The 21,395-nt window shown below is 49.3% G+C and overlaps 2 protein-coding genes across 6 annotated transcripts in view; one reads left to right on the top strand and one right to left on the bottom strand.

The window, feature by feature from the left end:
• Positions 1 to 21,395, bottom strand: part of LOC149346723 (ribonuclease P protein subunit p21-like) — a 33,473-nt gene that overhangs the window by 3,923 nt on the left and 8,155 nt on the right. The window contains exon 1 of one of the 5 annotated variants that reach the window (XM_089586642.1): positions 1,503 to 5,119. The exons of 3 other annotated variants lie outside the window; for them this stretch is intronic. The gene's annotated coding sequence lies outside the window, so the exon portion shown is untranslated. Of the gene's footprint in view, positions 1 to 1,502; positions 14,374 to 21,395 lie in introns of those variants that run through there. One more of the 5 variants, XM_089586644.1, reaches the window with a different exon arrangement.
• On the top strand, positions 2,980 to 17,422 carry LOC149346724 (uncharacterized). Its single transcript, XM_089586651.1, has 4 exons — positions 2,980 to 4,825; positions 8,446 to 8,588; positions 9,852 to 9,963; positions 16,821 to 17,422. The coding sequence occupies exons 1-3, from the start codon at positions 4,357 to 4,359 to the stop codon at positions 9,927 to 9,929; spliced, it is 690 nt and encodes a 229-aa protein (XP_089442777.1). The 5' UTR covers positions 2,980 to 4,356; the 3' UTR covers positions 9,930 to 9,963; positions 16,821 to 17,422.

Raw genomic sequence — 21,395 nt, 5'->3', positions numbered from 1 at the left:
GCTGCTCACGCATCCTGAGCCTTTTTGTCCCCAACAGCCTCTTCCCCTACCTAACAGCCTCTCCGTGAAAAACCAATAGATTCCTCTCACAGCATGCAACCCAGAGTGGAGTAATGACCCGAGCCATGCCTGATGGAGCAATGGCAAGCACCAGAAGACGTGAAAATCTGTGTTTAGAGTGTATGTGACGTGTTCATTTTGTTTTCAGTGCTCAGTATTCAGACCATGAAAAAATTAAAGCCATGCGAATCCCACATGTAACTTCATCCTTTTTAAAAGCTGCACATTTACGAAAGGAATATGCAGCCGATCCCGCGCTGAAGGCGCCCGCAAAAAGGGGGTGAAGAGATTTAGCGACTTTTTGCTCTCAAAATCACCATGAAAACTCAGTAGGAAAAAAATGAGAGTGGTTTAACTGTTACACTGAATGGTCGAGCGATAGCTATCCTTGCTTCTAGTATGATTTTGCCGGCGTGGGCAACTCCCTTTTTGGGCAATTTGTGTTTAGAGAGTGCATGCCTTGTTCGCGTCGTGTGCTCAATAATCCCATCTTCCCTGAACCAATCGATACTGATGTCCGCTGTGAAGAGGGAAGCAGATCTGTACAGCAACTTCCTGAGCTTAATGAACAGTAAGTGTCACTATAGTGAAGCAGTTGCCAGTACAATCGTGAGGCTCACAACAACCTCAGCTAAGCTCTGTCCAGCATGTGACTGCAGAAGGTCAAAGCACATCATGCCCTACACAGAGCAAAAGAGTAAGCTCGCCTCTAGTGAAATATCCTCATCAACTGTGAGACATGCAGGAAGAATTTGGAAGAGTCCGGTGACAAATGGCTTTCATCGTCAAAAGAGCTCGGAATCCACCACTGCGGCTGTTTGCGGCGGAAAAGCAGCCAGAAAGCGCGGACTGCGCGGCTGCGCTTTCCCGCGTATTGCTCGCCGCCGGCATGGCTGTCCCTTTCGCGGCGCGCGTTGTGCCGCCAGCGGCGTGCCGCGCTTTTTTCCGCTAGTGTGTACACAACCGACTTTTTCCGGCGGAAAAACCGGTCGTTCGCCGCTAAAGGCCGGTTCACACGACGGTCCGTTCGCCCGCGGCCCGCGCTCTACGTGTTCATGCGTCACCACATCGAGAGGCGCGCTGTCAGCCCGCTGCCTGGTCAGCGCGCCTCTCAATGTGGTGACGCATGAACCCGTAGTGCGCGGGCCGCGGGCGAACGGACCGTCATGTGAACCGGCCTTTACCGATAGGAACCCAAAGAGGATGCGCCGCGCTCGATCGTCCCTCGACATTACGACGGCGGCGCAGTGTTTCGTCGGTCGGTCTTGACGCCGAAGTGAGAGCCGCACGCGGCGCGCCGCCGGCGGCAAGGCGCTTGCCGCGAAACCTGCCGCGGCGGCGGGTTGATCAGCTCCGACCATCCAACTCCGCGCAGTGGAGCGAGCCAACGAGGTCGCCGTAAGCCACGGGCTGACGGCCATCTAGCGCGACCAAGCACTCACCTTGAATCGCTTTCTGCCGGTGAATAAATGTTTTTCAATCTGCCGCGTAGCGAACGGGTCATGGAATGGGTCGAGGAGCCATTTTCGGCGGCGTGCCGCGAAGCTGGGAGACCAATGAGAAGAGCCAATACCTCCTAGAAAGTCTTTCTAGGAGGTATTGGAAGAGCCCGGCTTAGTCACGTGGGGAGCGTCTGTGCCGCCACCTCTTGGCTGCTAATAAAGTTACATGGCGGCGGCCACGGCCGCCTCGATCACGCGCGCGCGGCGCGCTCGATCCAGGTGGCCGTGCGGCGGCGGAGTCCAGTACGCTCCTGCAGAATCACGGACCTCGACTGGGTTGGCATGGAGGGACCTTTTCGCGGCGGCGCTTTCCCGCGAATTCCTCGCCGCCGGAGGCGTGCCGCGACTTTTGAAGCGAAAAGCTTCACTAGGCTCGTCAACACCGAGTCTGGCGTGCGCCCTGATCAATTTTAGCCACAGCTGCGCATGCGCGAAACCGAGCGACGTCACGCGGAGCGCAGGTGGCCGCTGCTGCCGCAGCCGTCGTCTGTGCATCGCCGCTGCGGCGCGGTCGTCACCGCCGTCCCAAGAGGAGAAGGTTCTTTCGCAAGGCGTTGCAAGAACGCGTGAGCGGCGTCGGCGGCCATAGAAGAGGCGGCCATCCTTGCCATCGTTTGACCTTTCGCCGCAGCCGTGCGCAGTGCACATTTGAAAGGAGGGGTATATAAGGCGCGCTTGCCCATAGAACAGGCGCAGACACTCGCCACGGAAGGAGAAAACGAAGCAACAGTCGGACGGCGCAGAAACACCGATCCAGAAGTGGTAGCTTAGGAGTTGGCTGAAAAGCAGCGAGAGCTTTTCGCTTATCCAGGCTTAACCTTAGCTAAGCCACAGCCGATTTTTTTCCGCTAGTGTGTTCGTACCTCTATACAACTCCGGAACTAAGCGGCAAATTCCCCTTAAAAGGGACCCCCCAGCTGATGGCGTCGAACGATTTGCATGACGTTCTGGTTATTTCTTTGGCACCTGCTAGCGTGACAGCGCAGGAGGGCTGCCAGGAGTCAGGGGAGTAACCACAGATTAACTCCGAGAACCTGCCGATACCATTTGCTGGAGGGCCGCTTCGTTCTCCAGTACGGCTTCAGCGGCCTCAAGGATGCGGGACACGCTCCTTCCCGGAGCTCCTTCCTCACTGGGACAGGCCCTGCACCTCCCCTTAAGGTGGAGCTATGATTAAAAGGCTGTCGGGAGGTCGGAAGGCGGCGAACCGCCATACCTAGTTCACTCCTCTACGCTCCTATTCTCGCACCCACCAAACACCCAGCTACACTGAACAGAAAGGGACTTGCAACAGGAGGAGCGACAGGTGTAAGCAACAAGGGAAGGATAATGCACTCGGCGGCAGCGGCAAAGGGATCAGGAAGTTTGCCAGGCACAAGACAAGGCTGATCAGAGGTCGCTGGGAGGGGCCTTTTGTCCCCCTACGACAGCAAGACCATTGCTACACCGTAGCTATGGAGATGGAAGCCACCAAGCAGAGAAATATCAGACGTACAGGCGCGCACAAAAGTAAACGGAGCACGCAACTGTCTTCGAATATTTTTCACGCGTCACCTAATTGAAATTTCCAGCAGTGGTACGCGCATGCTAGTAGCGGAGGTTGGTTGGCTTTCTTCTAGACAAACACCGCTTTTTCATTACCAATGGAGAAAGCGTGATTGCACTTCGAACGAAATTGCGTGCTCCGTTTACTTATGGCCGCGCCTGTACGTGACTGATCTCACAGCACCCTGAAACATTAATACAGATCAATTTCTTCCGATTCAATTCGAACACCTTCGCAGCGGATCAAGGGTGGGGGATTAAGACGCCAGAAATGGCCGCCTCTCATACGAAGTGCCACGGCACGGCCAGGGGCTCTCTATGCCGCCCGAGCGGCGGCGCGGAGTATTATCCACGGGGACAAAAGTTTGCGGGACGCGAGTTCTTGGAAAAACGTTTATTGTAACTACACTACGCTACCCAGTCGCCTGATATTGTATGAAGGTATTAAAAGCCCAATCAGGCGACCGGGTAGCGAGGTGAAACTAACTGACTTTGACCCGCAAATTTTTGTTCCCGATATAGTAGACCGTTTCCTCCAGACCTGTCACCGAACCTCCTTCCCTCCGCAAACTTTTCTGACTGTAACGTCGTGGTCTGCCCCTGGAGGTTGGACACCCCGCTCGCACCATTTCAACCTCTTGCTTCAACATCATATGCCATTCGGCCTCCCCCGCGGTGATACTACGCTGTTGTGCCGCCTGTGGCTGGGAGTGGCGTTCACAAACGCCTATTCCCATCTCGTCGCAATGGCTGACTCTCCAGCGTGTGACGAGTGCGGTTGTGATGAAACGATCGGACACCTCCTCTGTGACTGCCCTCGTTTTGAGCGAGAGCACGGTTTCCTGATTGCTACTCTGTACCGCTTGGACTCGCGTCCTTTAACAGAGTCCAACGTTCTGGGACCTTGGACGCAACCTTCCTCACAAAGGAAAGCGGTGAAAGCGCTCCTGAGATTCTTAAGGGACTCGGGGTTGTATTCCCGTCTATAATCTAAGTTTTCAGTGCGCGCCCTCTGTCCCCGTGACATAGTGGTCGCTGGACACTTAGAAAACTCATTTCCTTGCTGCTCTTTTTCCTTTTTTCCCCTTTGTTCCCCTCCCCAAGTGTAGGGTAGCCAACTGGGCATCGCCTGGTTAACCTCCCTGCCTTTCCATCCTTTTCTCTCTCTCTCTCTTTCTGAAATCTGAGGCTGACTACAACAGCACAAACTTCACTCTCGTTTGAAGCTACTCAGCTGGGTCACGGCGGCATGCAGTTCGCTCCGCTCCTCACAAATTCAGCGTTGCAACTGGAAGGAATCCCTGCTAGAGGCGCCGACTACAAGGGGGGTCCGTTCACCCCCCATCCTTTCCTTCTTCGTCCTAAGCTTACATGTGGGTGCTGTAGTTTTGACTGGAAAATTAAAGTTCTTATTGTTTCTTTTTCTATTCCAAAATATTGCGCAGCAGAGTCAAGCTGTCAATTCTCTCTATGTGGCCAATCTCCGCCGAACGCACGTATATGCGTCATTCTCCAGCGACACAACGACGACGTCACGCAGCTGCACCCTCCTCTCGTCGACAGACAAAGACGAGGAAGAAGAGCCGAGCCCGGCCGCTCGGTGGGGCGCGATCACGTCCGGACCGCGGCTGCCCCAACGTTGGGCTGCCCCGCGTCGGGAGGCGCCATGTTCTCCCAATGGATGGGGTCGGAACAGTACCGGGACCACTTCAAGGCCGGTGAGAGCGGGCGACAGTTGCCCCGGCGCCCAGGGCGCATTAGATACAGTGCTTTCGAGCTTGTCTCCATCTCCACAGCCACCTCTGTCGGCATGCAATACACGGCATCCAGAAGAATCATCATCAGCCTGACTATGCCTACTGCACGACAAAGTACTTCCCTTCATCTTTCGAATTAACCCCGTCCTTTGCCAGCCGCGGCTATACTATACCCACAAACTTCTTAATCTCATCCCCTCACCCAACTCTCCGCCACCCTCAGCTACGCTTGTCTTCTCTTGCCGAAAGCTTATCATCATCATAAGCCTGACTACGCCCACTGCAGGGCAAAGACCTCTCCCATGTCTCTCCAATTAACCCTGCCCTTCGCCAGTTGCGGCCACCGTATCCCCGCAAACTTCTTAATCTCGTTCGCCCACCATCCGAAAGCTTATACTGAACGCCAAAGCGGACTTTTATAAGGAACCGTACGACCGACTGCTTTCAGCCGTTGTCTGTGGGGAGAAGGGCATGAACCGCCCGAGTCCCAACAGAGCTCACTCGCATGGGAAGTCTTTGTGGCAGAGCATTCCGGAGGTGCTGGGTTCGATCCCCCCCGGTACCCACCGGTTTTCTAATGGGTACGATATTCCCCTGGCCTGGTGCTCGTTTGTTCATGGGTGAAATGCTCGCAAAGGGGCCTTTGGTCACCTCACCTTCCCTCGATGAAAAATGGCTGTGGCTCAGCTCGGCTGAGTCGGGTTGTACGGAGTGAAAGGCAACCGAACCAGTGGCCGATGTCGACGCGGGGACGTTGGCAGCATCCGCCGCCCTTTTCCGCTTGAGATACTCTGCCATACTGCCGCATCAACTCTGGTTGCGGCGCACGCGAGCTCTCCTTTTCAATCCTCCGACGTGTTATCAGCCATGCGACACAGCTGGCGAAGCGCGAGCGCGACGACGAGGCAAGCGGTGTGACGTCGTACCAAACGGCGGCGAGGCGCGCGGAGTGACGTCACGCCAGATGGCGCGGCGTCCGCCAGCAGCGGCGGTTGCTAGGCAACGGCTCAAGGTCGGTCTCTGTGCCTCCTCGGAGCACCGCCACAGCGAAATCGCAAGTTCGTGGCCAATGTAGCTTTTGCTACAAAAAAAAAAAACAATGGTATGGTTTTGTTTGGTTTATGGGGGTTTAAAGGGCAACTCCGGCGATTTTTCGATGTGCATCGATTGAAATGAAATTTTAAGTCTGTATTCTTTATCATAGTCTGATGCCTCATGTAAAATTTCGCACCTGAAACCGGCGTAGTTTTTCCGCAAACGAATTTTGAAGACAAGCGCTCCTCGACGCGAGCGGCACCCACTGATCGAGCAACTTCTACAGGCCACCCTGTTCTGTGACGTCACGGGCGGGGCGGCGTGTCAAGCTGGTTGGGCGCGCGCTGGCGCTGGCAGTGCAGGGGAAAACTGAAAATTGGTTTTGAGGCAAGTAAATGACGCAGTAATGGACACCCGAACCGCGACGTAACGGAGGAGTGAAAGAAGAAAGGAAGAAAGAGGTCCGTAGTGGAGCTCTCCGGAATTATTTCGACCGCCTGTGCAATTTCGCGCCACCTCAACGTGCCTGATGTGACGTGTACGCCAGAGTGATGGGTCACGGCAACTTCTGTTGTGCTGTGGGGTGCACAAATTCTTGATCTGTGACAACGGGCGTGATCTAGCGTAGGTTTCCTAGCGATAAGAACCTTCGCGACAAGTTGGTGAGAGCTGTCCGCCGTGTAAACTGTTCTCCGAGGAAGCATTCCCGCTTGTGTTCGGAACATTTCGCGCCAGATTGCTATGAAGACAGCGTGTACTTCAAAGAGATCTTTGAACTCGCTAAGGCTTCGTCCAACTGGCGCTTGAAGGCATATTCTGTGCCAACGTTATTCTAGTACAACCGTCTATCGCAGCGGCCAGCTGAACGAAGCGCGGCCGTCAAAGAAGCGGTATATTGGATTGTAGAACTGTAGCTGGCGTGAACTCACTTCCAAAAGCTCGCCGTCGAGATAAAGCTTTGCAGAGAGGACTGTTGGTGATGCATGCCCCTGTAAGGACGTTGTGCACAGCGGCAACATTCCGGCAGCAGATTCTTTCATCAGGCTGGGTCGGCCGGCACTGGCCACACGAACAGCTGTCGTCGGGAGCATCTCATTAACTTTTGTTCTGACGACTCTGTCACAAATGCATGCACGAGAAATGACTCAAGTAATCACTTCTCCGAGTTCAGACCGTCTCCGTGCTGCAGGTGACGCGGCTTGTGGTGTGACTCGGCTGGCTCGCGCGGCGGTGGATCATACCTAAAAGGCGACTCGTCCAATCCAAAATCGTCGAATGAGTCGTCTTCTAAAGACTCGCTGGTCTCGGAAAAGCTGTCCTCCGCGCTTTCAGTCATGTCGACAGCGCGGCTCAGGGTAGTTGTGGTATCTTCGGGGACTTCACAGCGCGGCGAACCCGCTCGTGACGTCACAGTCTGTACCGCACGAAGGCACCTCCCCGGTTTCGGTTTTGCGGTTTCGGTTTCGAGTTTTGCGTTTTTTGCTGTTTAAAAATTATTTTACGGTTGCTTTTGAAAACCTTGTATCGTACACATTACAGGAGGTTCTTAGGAACACAAAACAGCCATTAACTTAAAATGGCTGAAAAATCGCCGGAGTTGCCCTTTAACGTCCCAAAGCGACTCAGGCTATGAGGGACGCCGTAGTGAAGGGTCCGGAAATTTCCACCACCTGGTGCAATACCACCTCAAAGACAACCGCATGCAAAATATTAGTTATATCATAGCGTGATCCACTACCGCGGACAACAGTGACACGTGACCACTGAGTACGCGTTGATTGGTCTCGACGCAGCAGGCGTGCACGCAGATGAAGGGGCACGTGGCGCCATCTGGAGCCCTCACGGTGTTCTGCGCATGCGCAGTAGCGCCTGGCGGAAGCGGTTCATGGTAGCGGATCGTGGATCGCGATATACCATAACTCTCCATTATCGTCAGCCGCTATCGGCAGCCGCGCACGTGGAGTGGGGGAGGGGGGAGTAGCCCTTCACCACGGCCAGTGCTGCCAACCCTAGGGATTTTCCCCTAAATATAGGGAACTTGGACGCCGCTTAGGGGAAAAAGGATTTTTGTATAATCTAGGGAAATTCCATTTGCTCGGAGAATTATTTTTTCTCCCTCAAATTGTGAAGACAGTACAAGCTTTGCGTTACTTTTTCTTTACAACTGACGGAGGCCCGCACAACACCGCCGCGCGCTTGAGTAAAGCCTGTTTCACATGCAGATGAAAACGCTTTGTTGCTGCAGTGCAAAAGCTATTTAGAGCCATCGCAGAGGCTCCAGCAGTCAGAGCGGCGATGTTCCAACAAGTTACAATTTTTTAGCAGCGCTGCACTGCTCAATTTTCAGTCACTTGCATGCATGTAAACCAGCCTTTACACGGACTTAGTCGGACATGTATGGTCCCTGACGTGGCCAGTCAACAGGCATACAAAAGCCAATCACTGCTTCATTGTTTTAATTGACTCAAACTGTTACGTCTCTGATCCCTTGCCAATCCAGGTGGAGGGTCCCTGACTTTAAGCCCTGTACACGGTCTTCCTTGCAGGCGTCTACGCCTGTGCGGTGTGCGGCAACGAGCTGTTCGAGAGCGGCTCCAAGTTCGCCCACAGCTCGCCGTGGCCCTCCTTCAGCCGCACCGTAAGGGCGGACAGCGTGCGCAAGGTTAAGGAGGGCCGAAACGTGCTCAAGGTATACATACACGTGTGCCTCTATTACACCAGACACAAATTATACCTTAATGCCCAGATTACGAAGAAATCGAAGAAAAAAGAATTACGTCTAGATTACGCCACAGCTCATGAACCACATTCAAAATTCAATATCGAAAACTTAACGCCGCAAAATTTCAAGAAAACGGCCGGTACGTCGTGAATTCGAATCAATGGCCATTTGATCCATTTTGTGCAGCTAAATCCGAGCTGCGTAAAAGACGGACTCCAAGGTCTCCAAGGACAGCAGACAATTTTTTTATCCAACAAATGTGTTTCTGTACGTCCCACAAAAGTTTACAATAAATCAGCAACCAAGAATTGTTTGACGCTGGATGGAAGTCGCACATTAGCGCCCCATTCTTGCTTACACAGCTTCCTTAGAGAAATGCCCGGCACCTATAATCGGAAAGCATTGGCTCTGAGAACATGCTGACGTCAAACTTTTGCATGCAAGTTTCGTGCAGTAATGAGCAGTACATGGTGTGCAAGTGGTACGTCACGAACTGGCGACACTGGACAGTACAGGGCAGTACAGAACGTCGAAACTGCTGCCACTGTGAAAATGCTCCAGTCGGCTGGTCCGCTGTGATCCTCGTTTCCATCTTCGAACCAAAAATATTTTATACGGGACAGAAAAAAATTGATTCAGTGCACTAAAATATATGACTACCACGTAGTGGTGACCATCATTTATAATAGCGCCGAGCCACGAATCAAAAAAAGTTCATGCATGTCGCGGTACAAAAGCGCAGGCGATTAGAATTCATTTTTCGTCATTTTTTATATATCAAATCATAGACATATATCGAACTAATTCGCGCTCCCCTCCGAGTTTGATATATTCGAAGTTGACAGTATCATCTCAAATTGGGCGCCATAGGCGTTGCAACACGCCACCAGTGGACGTTGTGTTACCACTGAACTTGCTCGCGCGCACCTCATGCGCTGGGTTTCAGTTACAAGCGGAAAGAAGCAACAGATATTCTCGCGCTGTGGACCATCTGAAAATTACTTTTACTTCACTTCGAAAACTAACGTGAGATCATCATCTTAACAGTTACAAACTTGCCACTGGCCATCAGCACCAGCTGGAATGTGCTAATGAAAAGTTAATTTAGTAAACTAATTTTCGAAATTACTCCGATCTGCTGCGGCTGACAGTTTATTCCTAAAATATTATCACCCTATTATCAGCAAGTGTTCAATGAAACATCTGGTATAGGCATTTGGTGCCTTGCAGGTCTACTGCAACAAGTGCAACAATGGCCTGGGTCACGAGTTCCTGGGCGAAGGACCACAAGGGAAATCTCGCTTCTGAATATTCTCAGACTCCCTCACCTTCATCCCAAGGGGTGAGCGCATCTTACCCTTCCCCATTTAACACCCCCCTTCCACCTTTTCTCTGGCTACAGCCTTGCACCATCGTGAATGCTGTTGGAAATCACTACACACTCGCGACACTTCAAGTAGATGCCTAATAGTTTGTCAGGCAAGAGTTGCAGTAAAGCTGTGACTAGCCAACAGCCGCTCATTTTTTTCATCTCCCAAACTGTTAACGTAGCGCAAGCCTGAATTAAATCCTTTTTAATTATCCAAATTGGTGTTTGCGCCATTTCCACTAGAACAGCGGTGTCCGAGACAAGTATGCTTTAGGAAATGGCAGTTTATGTACTATGTACACTGTTTTTACAGAGTTAAACCTAGCTCATAACAGCTACACTCAGCCGAGCCGAAGATGAAGGCCACAGATTCCATCACCACTATAAATAGTCAGCTGCGACCTTTTCTGTATCTTGGTATTGTAATCAGCTAAACCGCTACGAGAAAGCATTTGACTCAGTGGAAACCTCAGCTGTCATGCAGTCATTGCGGAATCAGGGTGTAGAAGAGTGTTATGTGAAAATATTGGAAGATATTTATAACGATTGCACAGCTACTATAGTTCTCCATAAAGTCAGCAATAAAATTCCAATACGGAAAGGTGTCAGGCAGGGAGACACGATCTCGCCAATGCTCCTCACTGCCTGCTTACAGGAGGTATTCCGGGGACTGGAATGGGAACAGTTGGGGATAAGAGTTAATGGAGAATACCTGAGTAATTTGCGATTCGCTGATGACACTGCCTTGCTAAGCCACTCAGGACAAGAACTGCAAAGCATGATCAATCAGTTAGACAGGCAGAGCAGAACAATGGGGCTAAGAATTAACGTGCAGAAAACCAAAGTAATGCTCAACAGCCTAGCAAGGGAACAGCAGTTCGCAATTGGTAGCGAGGTGCTGGAAGTAGTAAGAGAATATGTCTACTTAGGGCAGGTAGTGACCGCTGATCCGGATCATGAGAGGGAAATAACTAGAAGAATAAGAATGGGGTGGAGCGCATATGGCAGGTTCTCTCAGTTCATGAATGGTAGCTTACCAATATCCCTGAAGAGAAAAGTATACAATAGCTGTATCCTACCGGTACTCACCTATGGGGCAGAAACGTGGAGGCTAACAAAGAGGGTTCAGCTTAAGTTAAGAACAACGTAGCGAGCTATGGAAAGGAAAATGATAGGTCTAACATTAAGAGATCGGAAGAGGGCGGAGTGGGTGAGGGAACAAACGTGGGTTAATGATATCCTAGTTGAAATCAAGAGGATTGGTTTGGTTTGGTTTATTGGGGTTTAACGTCCGAAAGCGACTCAGGCTATGAGAGACGCCGTAGTGAAGGGCTCCGGAAATTTCGAGTCTTTCGGGTCAGCAGCCGAGCGCCGTAACCACTGAGCCACCGCGGCGGCGTAAATCAAGAGGAAGAAATGGGCTTGGGCAGGGCATGTAATGCGAAGGCAAAATAATCGCTGGTCTTTAAGGGCAACGGAGTGGATTCCAAGAGAAGGCAAACGTAGCAGGGGACGGCAGAAAGTTAGGTGGGCGGATGAGATTAAGAAGTTTGCGGGGATACAGTGGCGGCAACTGGCGAAGGACAGGGTTAATTGGAGAGACATGGGAGAGGCCTTTGCCCTGCAGTGGGTGTAGTCAGGCTGATGATGATGATGATGATGAAACCGTAGTGACAGCTACAGCTAAAGCTTATTACAATGCAGTACCATCTGAAGCAGATAAGCACTCGCAATGTCCCAAATCCATCGTAAGTATGAAAATAAACAACTCAAGTAATAAAATTCACTTCAGCTTTGTGGTGCCCTGAGACATGGTGGTGCCCTGAGATAAGGTGTCCCCATGCAGAGTCATTAAGAGTTAGACAGGAAGAGAGCAGAGTGAGTCAGGGAATAGTTAAAAACATCCTAGCCCACACCAAAAAGAAGAAAAGAGCATGGGCAGGGCACATAGTGCAAAGACATGATCACCAATGGTCCCTTAATGTAACAGAATGGATGATTCCGAGAGAGGCAGGCATAGCAGGGGGCGGCAGAAAGACAGGTAGGCAGATGAAATAAGCAAGCTTGAAGGAATGCAATGACCGTAGCTGGCACAGAACTGCATTAATTGGAGGGATGCAAGATAGGCCTTTGTCCTGCAGTTGGAGACATCAGAATGATGATGCTGATGATGCACAGTCACAAGAGTCACAAGTACCATGCTGCTGTACAAACCAAATTATGTCAAGTCAACCCAAGCCAAGTCAAAGGTCGTGGCATTGGCCAATACGGCTGGCATCGTGCTCTGGAATGGTCCAAATAGGCAAAATGCAGACTTGTGCATTTAAGATGTTCAAAATGTTTGATAGACTAAGTTTAACAAATTATAACAACAATGCAAAAACAGGAGGTGACCTCACTCAATGTGGTACAGCAGTGAATCTTGTGTTGTTGATCTCACTGCAATAGCAAAATGCCTACTTGAACAAAGAATGGCCAACCAAAGTTTTTTAACCTCTAACTAAGCGATAATCATCACATTGCTGTTCACTGTGACAAGGTTCTGCAATAATTTGACAAGGATACCACTAAAATAACTAGAGACAAAAAGCTTTCAAATTCGTTTTCACAGAATTATTGCAGGATGCAAGCCATTTTTCTGCTGTTCTTAAGCCTGCGACTATATTCACACAGCATCCAATTCCATTACCACCCGACCTTTAGCCATAGATTCAAGGATTATAAAGTGCAGTGTTTTCCAGTAGGGTTAGTACGACCAAAAGAATTGACCACTGAAATAGGGGACACTTTTTCATTCACCCCTGAAGAAAAAAAAATTTAGAGGACGCTTAAGCTTAAGCTTCGCCTTTAAGAGTGGAATGTGACAGCCTCTTGCAGCGTTGCCAGGGGGTCCACGGAACCGAACGCCATCGCCCGTTAGGTATGAGTTGGACAAATCAAAAATTGTTTTTTTTTTTTGAGGAAAGGAAATGACTCAGTAACAGTCCCACTTGTCTTGGTGGTTCATCCCTGCCGCAAGCTAGGCTCTAGGTAGTAAGTTTATGCTGCACGGAACGCTGAATCGTAAGGCATCATCCAGAACATTCTGCGGCAAACGGTTGGCATGATACGACTTTTTTCCGACACACGGTGCTCACAATTCCTACGATGCCGATGGCTTTTCGACCGAACGAGCTGTATACTACGCTGTCGCGTAAAACTGCAGCAGTAGAACAACAGCTTGTTGTGCTATTCGCAAACTATTTTAATAACCGTGACATTCTACTAACTTCATCCCAAATGAGTTTCTAAAAGCACTCTCACAACAGACAATGGCAGCTGGGCTCGTAGATTCCACTTAGATAAAATAAAGCAGCTTCTTACCAATTGCAGCCAGCAGCTCAGTGGTGAAATTTACACACAGCAGTATAAAAGCTATTATAGTTTTTACCCTATATAGAAGAACGACATGTATACGATTGTCTGAAGTGGCGGTGCTCGGCTTACTGCATGCATCATACAGCCGCCTGATGATGTCACCCTATTTTTCTTGCCATCGCTGGGATTTTCTATACCATAGCCCCCCCCCCCCAAACACGTAAAGAGAGAGAGAGACTGGTTTTTGCTCAATGGAGCAAGTAAGGCTTACGCGTTAAAAAATGACTGCTATGGTGACTGACTACTAGTTCTGAACATGCAACAGTTTGTTCATGATATTTCCTTCTTTTACAAACCTAACAATTCATGATAAGCCCCGTATCTCAGTCTATGCTAAGAAAAAATTGCGTCAGAAAGGAATGCGTCCCTTTTGAAATATAGTAGAATGCTATTCTCTTAGTATATCAAGTTTTCTGCACAAGAATCAATATGATTTACTCTGACCACTTTGCCACATGGTGCACAGAGAGGTTTTCCCTGCTTCGTAAGTTTGAAGTTAAATGTAAGGTACGCGTGTCCAATGCATGGAGTAAAACAGACAGGAGCACAGACTCTGCTGATAACAGGGGATCACTTCTGCTGCATCGAAAAAAGCTTGGAGGGGCAACCAACAGATGGCGCTTGGATTAGGCAGTGGAACTCTCGCTGCACCATGTTCCGACGGTTCTGGGGTCCGTGGTACAGACGATTACTGCCCCTTATCCTGCAAGCACGCGCATGCATTGCGGTTGTCTGCTTCGTAGCACTGCATGGCACATTGCCTGTGTTGCAACGTTTGCGTTCTTCTTCTGCCTGCTTCACACAGCTCACATTCCACGTCGCGCTGGCTCCGATATGTGCACACTCCCCTTGTGGACGTGTTTCACATCTTTTCTTTCAGTCTTTTTTCTTGTGTTCCATAGACGGCCTTGTGGTGAGTGTTAGCGCCACATCAGGAAAGCAGTAAGGTACGCTAACGTCTGGCATCTGCAGATAGGCAAACAGAGAGAGCATAGCAGAGGGCTCTGGATTAATTTCAGCCACCTGGGGTTCTACAATGTGCACTGACAACATACAACGCCCACAAGCTCAGCCTATCTAGAAGATTTCCCCAACTCAATTTAGCAGATGCAGTACCGCTCGCGAAACGGCACTTTATTGCCGAGCGAACAGCATTCCTTTGCCATATCCTGGTTTGCAGCCAATGACAAAACCGTTCATTGCCTACGCTCTGCACGCGCAGCACCAGCATTCAAACAACACTGCACGGCATACACTGCTCACCTCTGCCATGCCATCTGTGCACTGGCCGTGTCGTGGGTTGGTTTGTCCTCTGCGTTCCCTGGTAAAGTAATGTTCAAGGGTACACGCAGACAGTGCTCCAAAAAAACATGGGTGGTGCACAGACAACCAGGCATCAAGTGAGATAAGCTTGCTGCTTTCTTCATGCAACACATATTTCGCAGAGCCGGCTCCAAGGTACGTAACATCAGCAACAAATGAAATGTGAACAAGAAAACTGAAATGAAGACACAAGAACAAAGGCGCACTACCTCGTGGAGACCCAATAGAAGCAAGGTTAATTAGCACTCCTAAGGGACCCTCTTTGCACCTTCTAAGTGAAATTAACCTGCAGTAGTATTTCAACGTTACTCAAGTATATTTCTAGCACATCAGGCCCTTTTCAGTGCGCTTCCCTAGATTTTTCTATGAATCATGCTTAGTGCTGTATGTATCTATTCGTTCACTGGTCCCTTGTCTTCTTGTGCTGCTGTTCCGAAGTACGAACCAACAAGCCCAAATTTCAATGTTACTCCAGTACGAGCTTCTCACAGTGAAGGTCATCTCGTTTTGCGGTTTTGTGCTTCATCTGCATCGTTCACATTTCAATTTACACTTATAAATTGGCAGATTCATCAGGGCAAAAACATTATCTTAAAAAAGAAACAGGTCCGTGTATACTCAGTGATAACCACAATTCCACTTGTGCGTTTCTCAACTAGCAGTCGGAATGACACACAGGCGTCACACCGACTGCTCTTCGCCTCCTGGTACCCACAGCATTTTGTTTCGCAGCAGTGTCAACAGACAGCACGTCGATGTGCCTTTTAGTTTAGTTACTTAGTTTATTGGGGTTTAACGTCCCAAAGCAACTCAGGCTATGAGGGACGCCGTAGTGGAGGGCTCCGGAATAATTTCGACCACCTGGGGTTCTTTAACCTGCACTGACATCGCACAGTACACGGGCCTCTAGAATTTCGCCTCCATCGAAATTCGACCACCACAGCCGGGATCGAACCCGCATCTTTTGGGTCAGCAGCCGAGTGCCATAACCGCTGAGCCACTGCGGCGGGCTGATGTGCCTATTAGGGCAAGGAGGATAATAACAGAAGGAAAGCGTGCATGAAGCCATATCGACAGGCAAAAGGGAGCAGAGAAATAGAGCACAAAGCAAATCTGAGCACTGGTCATGCGCTGGGCGTTTGTGTAGCAAAATCGCGCCTGGTGAATAAATACACTACGGTGCACCAGAGTCAGCACACCCATCTACTTTACTCAAGTGGTTAAATGCGAAGACAGCATGAGATAACTTCAATAAAGCGTCCTTTGTGCAGACATGACTTTCATCTGCCGAGGATTGACTTAACCAGAGTGACCAGGCTAACTTCTCAATTTTTCACTAAAGGGAGCCTCCCCCTCATAATGACTGCCAAATATATAAGCTACTGCACAACAGCAGCAGCAGATGTAGTGTTCACAGCCACACCCCAGCAGCATTTGTCTAACACATTCTGTCAACCTTTCACACTGTTAAAAGCAGGGATCCTAATGCTCTAGTTACCCACATTTCATGCACCAATCCATCCATGACTGCAGTATCAAAAATGCAGTCTTACATGAAGTACAAAGCAAGAAAGAAAAGCATCTGTAAAGAAGGAGCCACACCGAGATCAGTTCGTTAGCCGCAGCATAACGAACTAATCTCTCTTGCTCAGCATACCCTACGGAACTTATTGCAGCATTGACCTGGAAGCCAAAATGAGAGAGACTTAATGACAACGACCTCAAATTAAGTTCAAGTGCAGGTGACATGAACTGCCCCACAGTGAAGAGTTTTATCTATCCAGAGACTGATCTTTTGCCGCTCACTGAAATTTGCTTTGCTTGCTCCTAGGCCCAAATTAAGTGCTGGCTTCTGAGATTCCAGCCAGCTTTCTCAGCAAAGACTAACTGCAAACCCACTACGGTCAGTTCTTTTAGGCAGAACAACGCATCACTTAGGCTGTAGCGTACAGTGCAAGTTCTGTTCATAGCTAATGCCCATTCAGTGCATGATCAATTGCGAAAGAGTCGTTTCCCGCTCTACATCGTCGTTTGGGACAAAACCATCTCCCCAACGACTTATTTTTTTTTTTACTTTTATCCATTTGTAGGGGAGGCGAGTAAAGCTGGTGCATCGGCAAGTGCAAAATCACAGGCACAGCCTGACTCTGCGACCAAGGAATGTCAGGGCGAGCAATCTAGTCAAGGTTCCTCAAAGGCAGACCCAAAGGCCAAGTCAAGCACAGAGTCGATAGAATGACCGGGCAAGCAATCTACCCAAAGTTCCCGAATGAAAGCAGCCCCAAAGGCCAAGTCAGGAGCCAAGCCAGAAGCCAAGCCAAAGGAATGACCGGGCAAGCAGTCGTCTCAAGGTTCCCAAACGAAGGCAGACCCAAAGGCCAAGCCGAAGCCAGAAGACGGCACAAAGCCGGCCGACCATTCGATGCAGGCCAAAGGAGGGCAAGGCACGAGTGACGTAGCGGCGACAGAACCGATATCTGGAAGGCCCAGCCAGAAGCCTAAGGGACCAACCAGGTCAAAATCTGCAACATGAGGCAAGTAGATGCTAGACGCTCTGCCAATTCCTGGTCAAGGCTGCTTTAATGGACTGTTCGCTTCTCACCATATGAAGTTTGTTCGAAAAAGCCCGACCAGGTCACGAACAAGCGGAAGAGTGTGCAGCTGCAGTCCATCTTATAATAAATGGTGTAAATCACCCCTACATGTTCTCAGCGCATGCAAACACATGCGGTTTAGCCTCTCAAAGGTGCACACGAGCTATGAGAGACAACGCAATGGAGGGCTACAGATCAATTTTAACCATGTAGAGTTTCTAACATGCACCGACATCGCACTGCACATGGGCACACATGCATTTCGCCTCCATCGAAATGTGGTTGCCGCGGTCTGGATATGATCCCACAATCTTGGCCTCAGTGGCCAAAATGCCATTGCCACCATTGACATTGCCGTGAAACAGCAATACGGCGAGCATTAAGCTATTCCTTCGCAGTACTCATGCTGAAGTAAACAACAAACATTTCCTGGCTCTGTCACAATGCGTCACATGCACAGCTATTCTGCGAAACAACAGCGTGCTACAGATGAAACCCTGCACCTACTATATGCTGATATTTTGCTGCAGAACAAATCTTCCGCTTTAACTGAAGACGACGACCGTAATGTCGAAACAATGAACAATCGTCTCACAGATATCATAACAGAGTGTGTCGTAGAAGCAGGAGACTAAAGACCTGATTAAGAAGCGGCAAAGCATGAGGGCGTCCAACTCCATTTATAGAATAGAACTAGCAGAGCTGTCGAAGTTAATAAATAAGCGCAAGGTAGCTGACATCAGGAAGTTTAACATGGAGAAAATCAAGCATGCTCTGAAGAGCGGAGGTAGCCTAAAAGCAGTGAAGAGAAAATTAGGCATAGGTAAGAGCTAGATGTATGCGATAAGAGACAAAGAGGGCAATGTCATTAGCAATATGGAGAAGATAGTTAAAGTAGCCGAAGAGTTTTACACAAATCTATACAGTAGCGATTGCAATCAGAATGTTACTGAGAGAGGCAGTGGAGCACAGCAATGGGACATCTTGCCAGTAACGAAGGAGGAAGTAAAGAAAGCCTTAGGAGCAATACAGAAGGGAAAAGCAGCTGGTGAGGATCAGATAACAGCAGATTTGTTGAAGGATGGAGGAGAGATTGTGCTCGAAAAACTAGCCACCCTGTATACGCAATGCCTTGTGGCCTCGAGCATACCTAGAGCTTGGAAAAACGCTAACATTATCTTAATTCATAAGAAAGCAGACGTCGAGGACTTGATGAATTACAGACCGATCACCTTATTGTCCGTTGCCTACAAGGTATTTACTCAGGTAATCGCTAGTAGAGTCAGGACAACCTTGGACTTTAGTCAACCAAATGATCAGGCAGGCTTTCGTAAAGGATACTCGACAATAGACCACATTCACACTATCAATCAGGTGATAGAGAAATGCGCAGAATATAAACAGCCCCTGTATGTAGCGTTCATTGATTACAAGAAAGCATTCGACTCAGTGGAAACCTCAGCAGTCATGCAAGCATTGCGGAATCAGGGTGTAGAAGAGTGTTATGTGAAAATATTAGAAGATATTTACAACGATTTCACAGCTACCATAGTTTTCCATAAAGTCAGCAATAAAATTCTAATAAGGAAAGGTGTCCTGCAGGGAGACACGATCTCGCCTATGCTATTCACTGCCTGCTTACAGGAGGTATTCCGGGGCCTGAAATGGGAACAGTTGGGGATAAGAGTTAATAGAGAATACCTAAGTAATCTGCGATTCGCTGATAACATTGCCTTGCTAAGTCACTCAGGACATGATCCGCAAAGCATGATCAATGAATTAGGCAGAGCAGAACGGTGGGGCTAAAAATTAACATGCAGAAAACCAAAGTAATATTCAACAGTCTAGCAAGAGAACAGCAGTTCACAATTGATGGCGCGGTGCTGGAAGTAGTAAGAGAATGTCTATTTAGGGCAGGTAGTGACAGCTGATCCAGATCATGAGAGGGGAATAACTAGAATAAGAATGGGGGGAGCACATATGGCAGATTCTCAAATCATGAATGGCAGTTTAGGATATCCCTCAAGAAGAAAGTATACAGCAGCTGTATCTCACCGGTACCATAGTCCTTCAATGCTTTTATGGTCATGAAACTTCTCCGTAACGCTATGGGAGAGCTTCATATGTTGACAGCGCCTTCCACGAGGCAGCGCTAAGAGTCCTGTGGGGGCAACGACCCGAGGAAGCGAGCGTCTCTATGGCCACGGGTCTACGGGCGCAATGGGACTATTTTCCCTTTTCATTTTGCCTTCATTTGCAAAATAAGCACAGTGCACGTGACGTGCAAGCCTGCGATGCCGAATACTTGCTGCGTGACGGGTTGCCGCTCCTGCTACGGAGATACGCAGGAAAAGGCCTCGCTGTTCTGTCTGCCGAGCGACGCCGAGCAGTGTAAAATATGGAAGCGGGCAATACCCCAACAGCAAAGCGGTGGCTTTAGCTTAGACTCCAACCATATCCGTGTCTGCGAGAGGCATTTTGCCCCGCGGATTTAATTCGGCCTCACCAGTTCGTGATCAACGGAGAAGCAGTGTCGCCTCAACACAAGAAGCTGAAACTCAGGCCCGGTGCCGTCCCACGGATATTAGAAGGCCTACCAGCGTACTTGAGCACAAACCTGTGACGATGTTGCATTTCAGACAGCTGTACTCTTCAACGTGCTTATATTTTGGTGCGAAAGCACTACTTCATGGGGTCAAACCCAACTGAGAATCTTGTTTCGTCCCTGAATTTAAGGGTGCAGAACTAAAATAAATATTGCTGCGACTAGAAATTTCGAACCTGTGGCGGCGCGAACAAATCAGCTTCGCTGCACGAGAGCACTGTGCTATCGCGGCAGCCGATCATGCCTCGTGTTGTTGCTGTTGTTGCCTCAAAAATGATGGCACATACCCTCGGTGGGAGATTGGCCAGGGTTTCTTGCAGACCCAAACAGGAAAAAGCTAAACTGCAACACACTCTCGCGCTGCGCGCATTGTACACTGTCTTCTTCATCAACGTCCACCTTCAGAACGAACACATTAGGCCAGTTTAACCTCGATCAGAGCTTAACTTCAGTCTAATATCGTCTCCAGACGTGCCAACGACCCAGCAAAGCAAAACCATGAGCCAAACAGGCTAAACACATGCGTTCGCACGTCTGCTCGGTTTAATCACATTAAACCCCTAGCGCTTTTTATTTTTTAAGCATGTTTCTCTGTGATTCCTGTCATTGCTCATTTTTGGTTTATTGCATGGCCGCTCACAGCTTGTCTCTTATTTTAGTAGTGCGAAGCCAGCACAAGAGCAATGAACAACAAAAATGCACAATTTCCTTGCACTCGTCAGCGCCTCCATAGTCACAGCGTGACAAAGTGTAAATAGATGGCTTATGTAGCAAGAGTCTTCCGCAGCTGGCTTTGCCACCTCTGAAAGTGTCAGCAAAAAAAAAATGAGATGGCACCATCAAACTACTGGTGCATTCGTCATGTGATCGCTTTTGTAGCGCGCACTCCAGTTCGTAAAATGTCTCCGTAATGTCTTGTATTCAGCATTATTGAAATTGCAGTATTTCTCACAAGGTAAACGCCAGCCTTAAGCAGCTTTGTGCACTTAGATGAAAGCGAGGACTCGGCCGAGACAGGCGCAACCCAGACACATACAGATATGTTACTGAACGCTACGCTAGATCTTCCCGAATGACGTTGTAGGCAAGTTGCGGTAAAAATGAATGCGAAGGCTGGACCAATGTACAAAAATCACTTTATTGTAAAAAGCAACGAGAGAAAGTAAGCGCATTAATTGTTTGCCAGAAAACAGCCGCTAACAAGGTTTACTAGCGGCCGTCGTCGATCCCACAGAGTTTTTAGTGTCTCTATGTTGCAGCCAAGCTTTCAGGAGATAACCAGTAAAGTAGAGTCCATCCTAAGCCAGAATACTGATCCCCAGAAAGCACAACTACCAAGTGAATATGAGCCTGTTGGCCGGAAAACAGCCGCTGCGGGCAGGGCGCGCACAGTGACTCATGCCCCCTCGCTGACAGCCGCGCCACTAGCGGCGCGCGCTGTCCCTATATGAAACTTTTGCTGGAGT

The sequence above is a fragment of the Amblyomma mixtum genome, chromosome 4, assembly GCF_055824585.1.
Source record: "Amblyomma mixtum isolate Tamu chromosome 4, ASM5582458v1, whole genome shotgun sequence".
Classification (NCBI taxonomy): Eukaryota; Metazoa; Arthropoda; class Arachnida; order Ixodida; family Ixodidae; genus Amblyomma; species Amblyomma mixtum.
The sequence above is the reverse complement of the archived record's forward strand: the minus strand, read 5'-3'. Positions and strand labels throughout refer to the sequence as shown.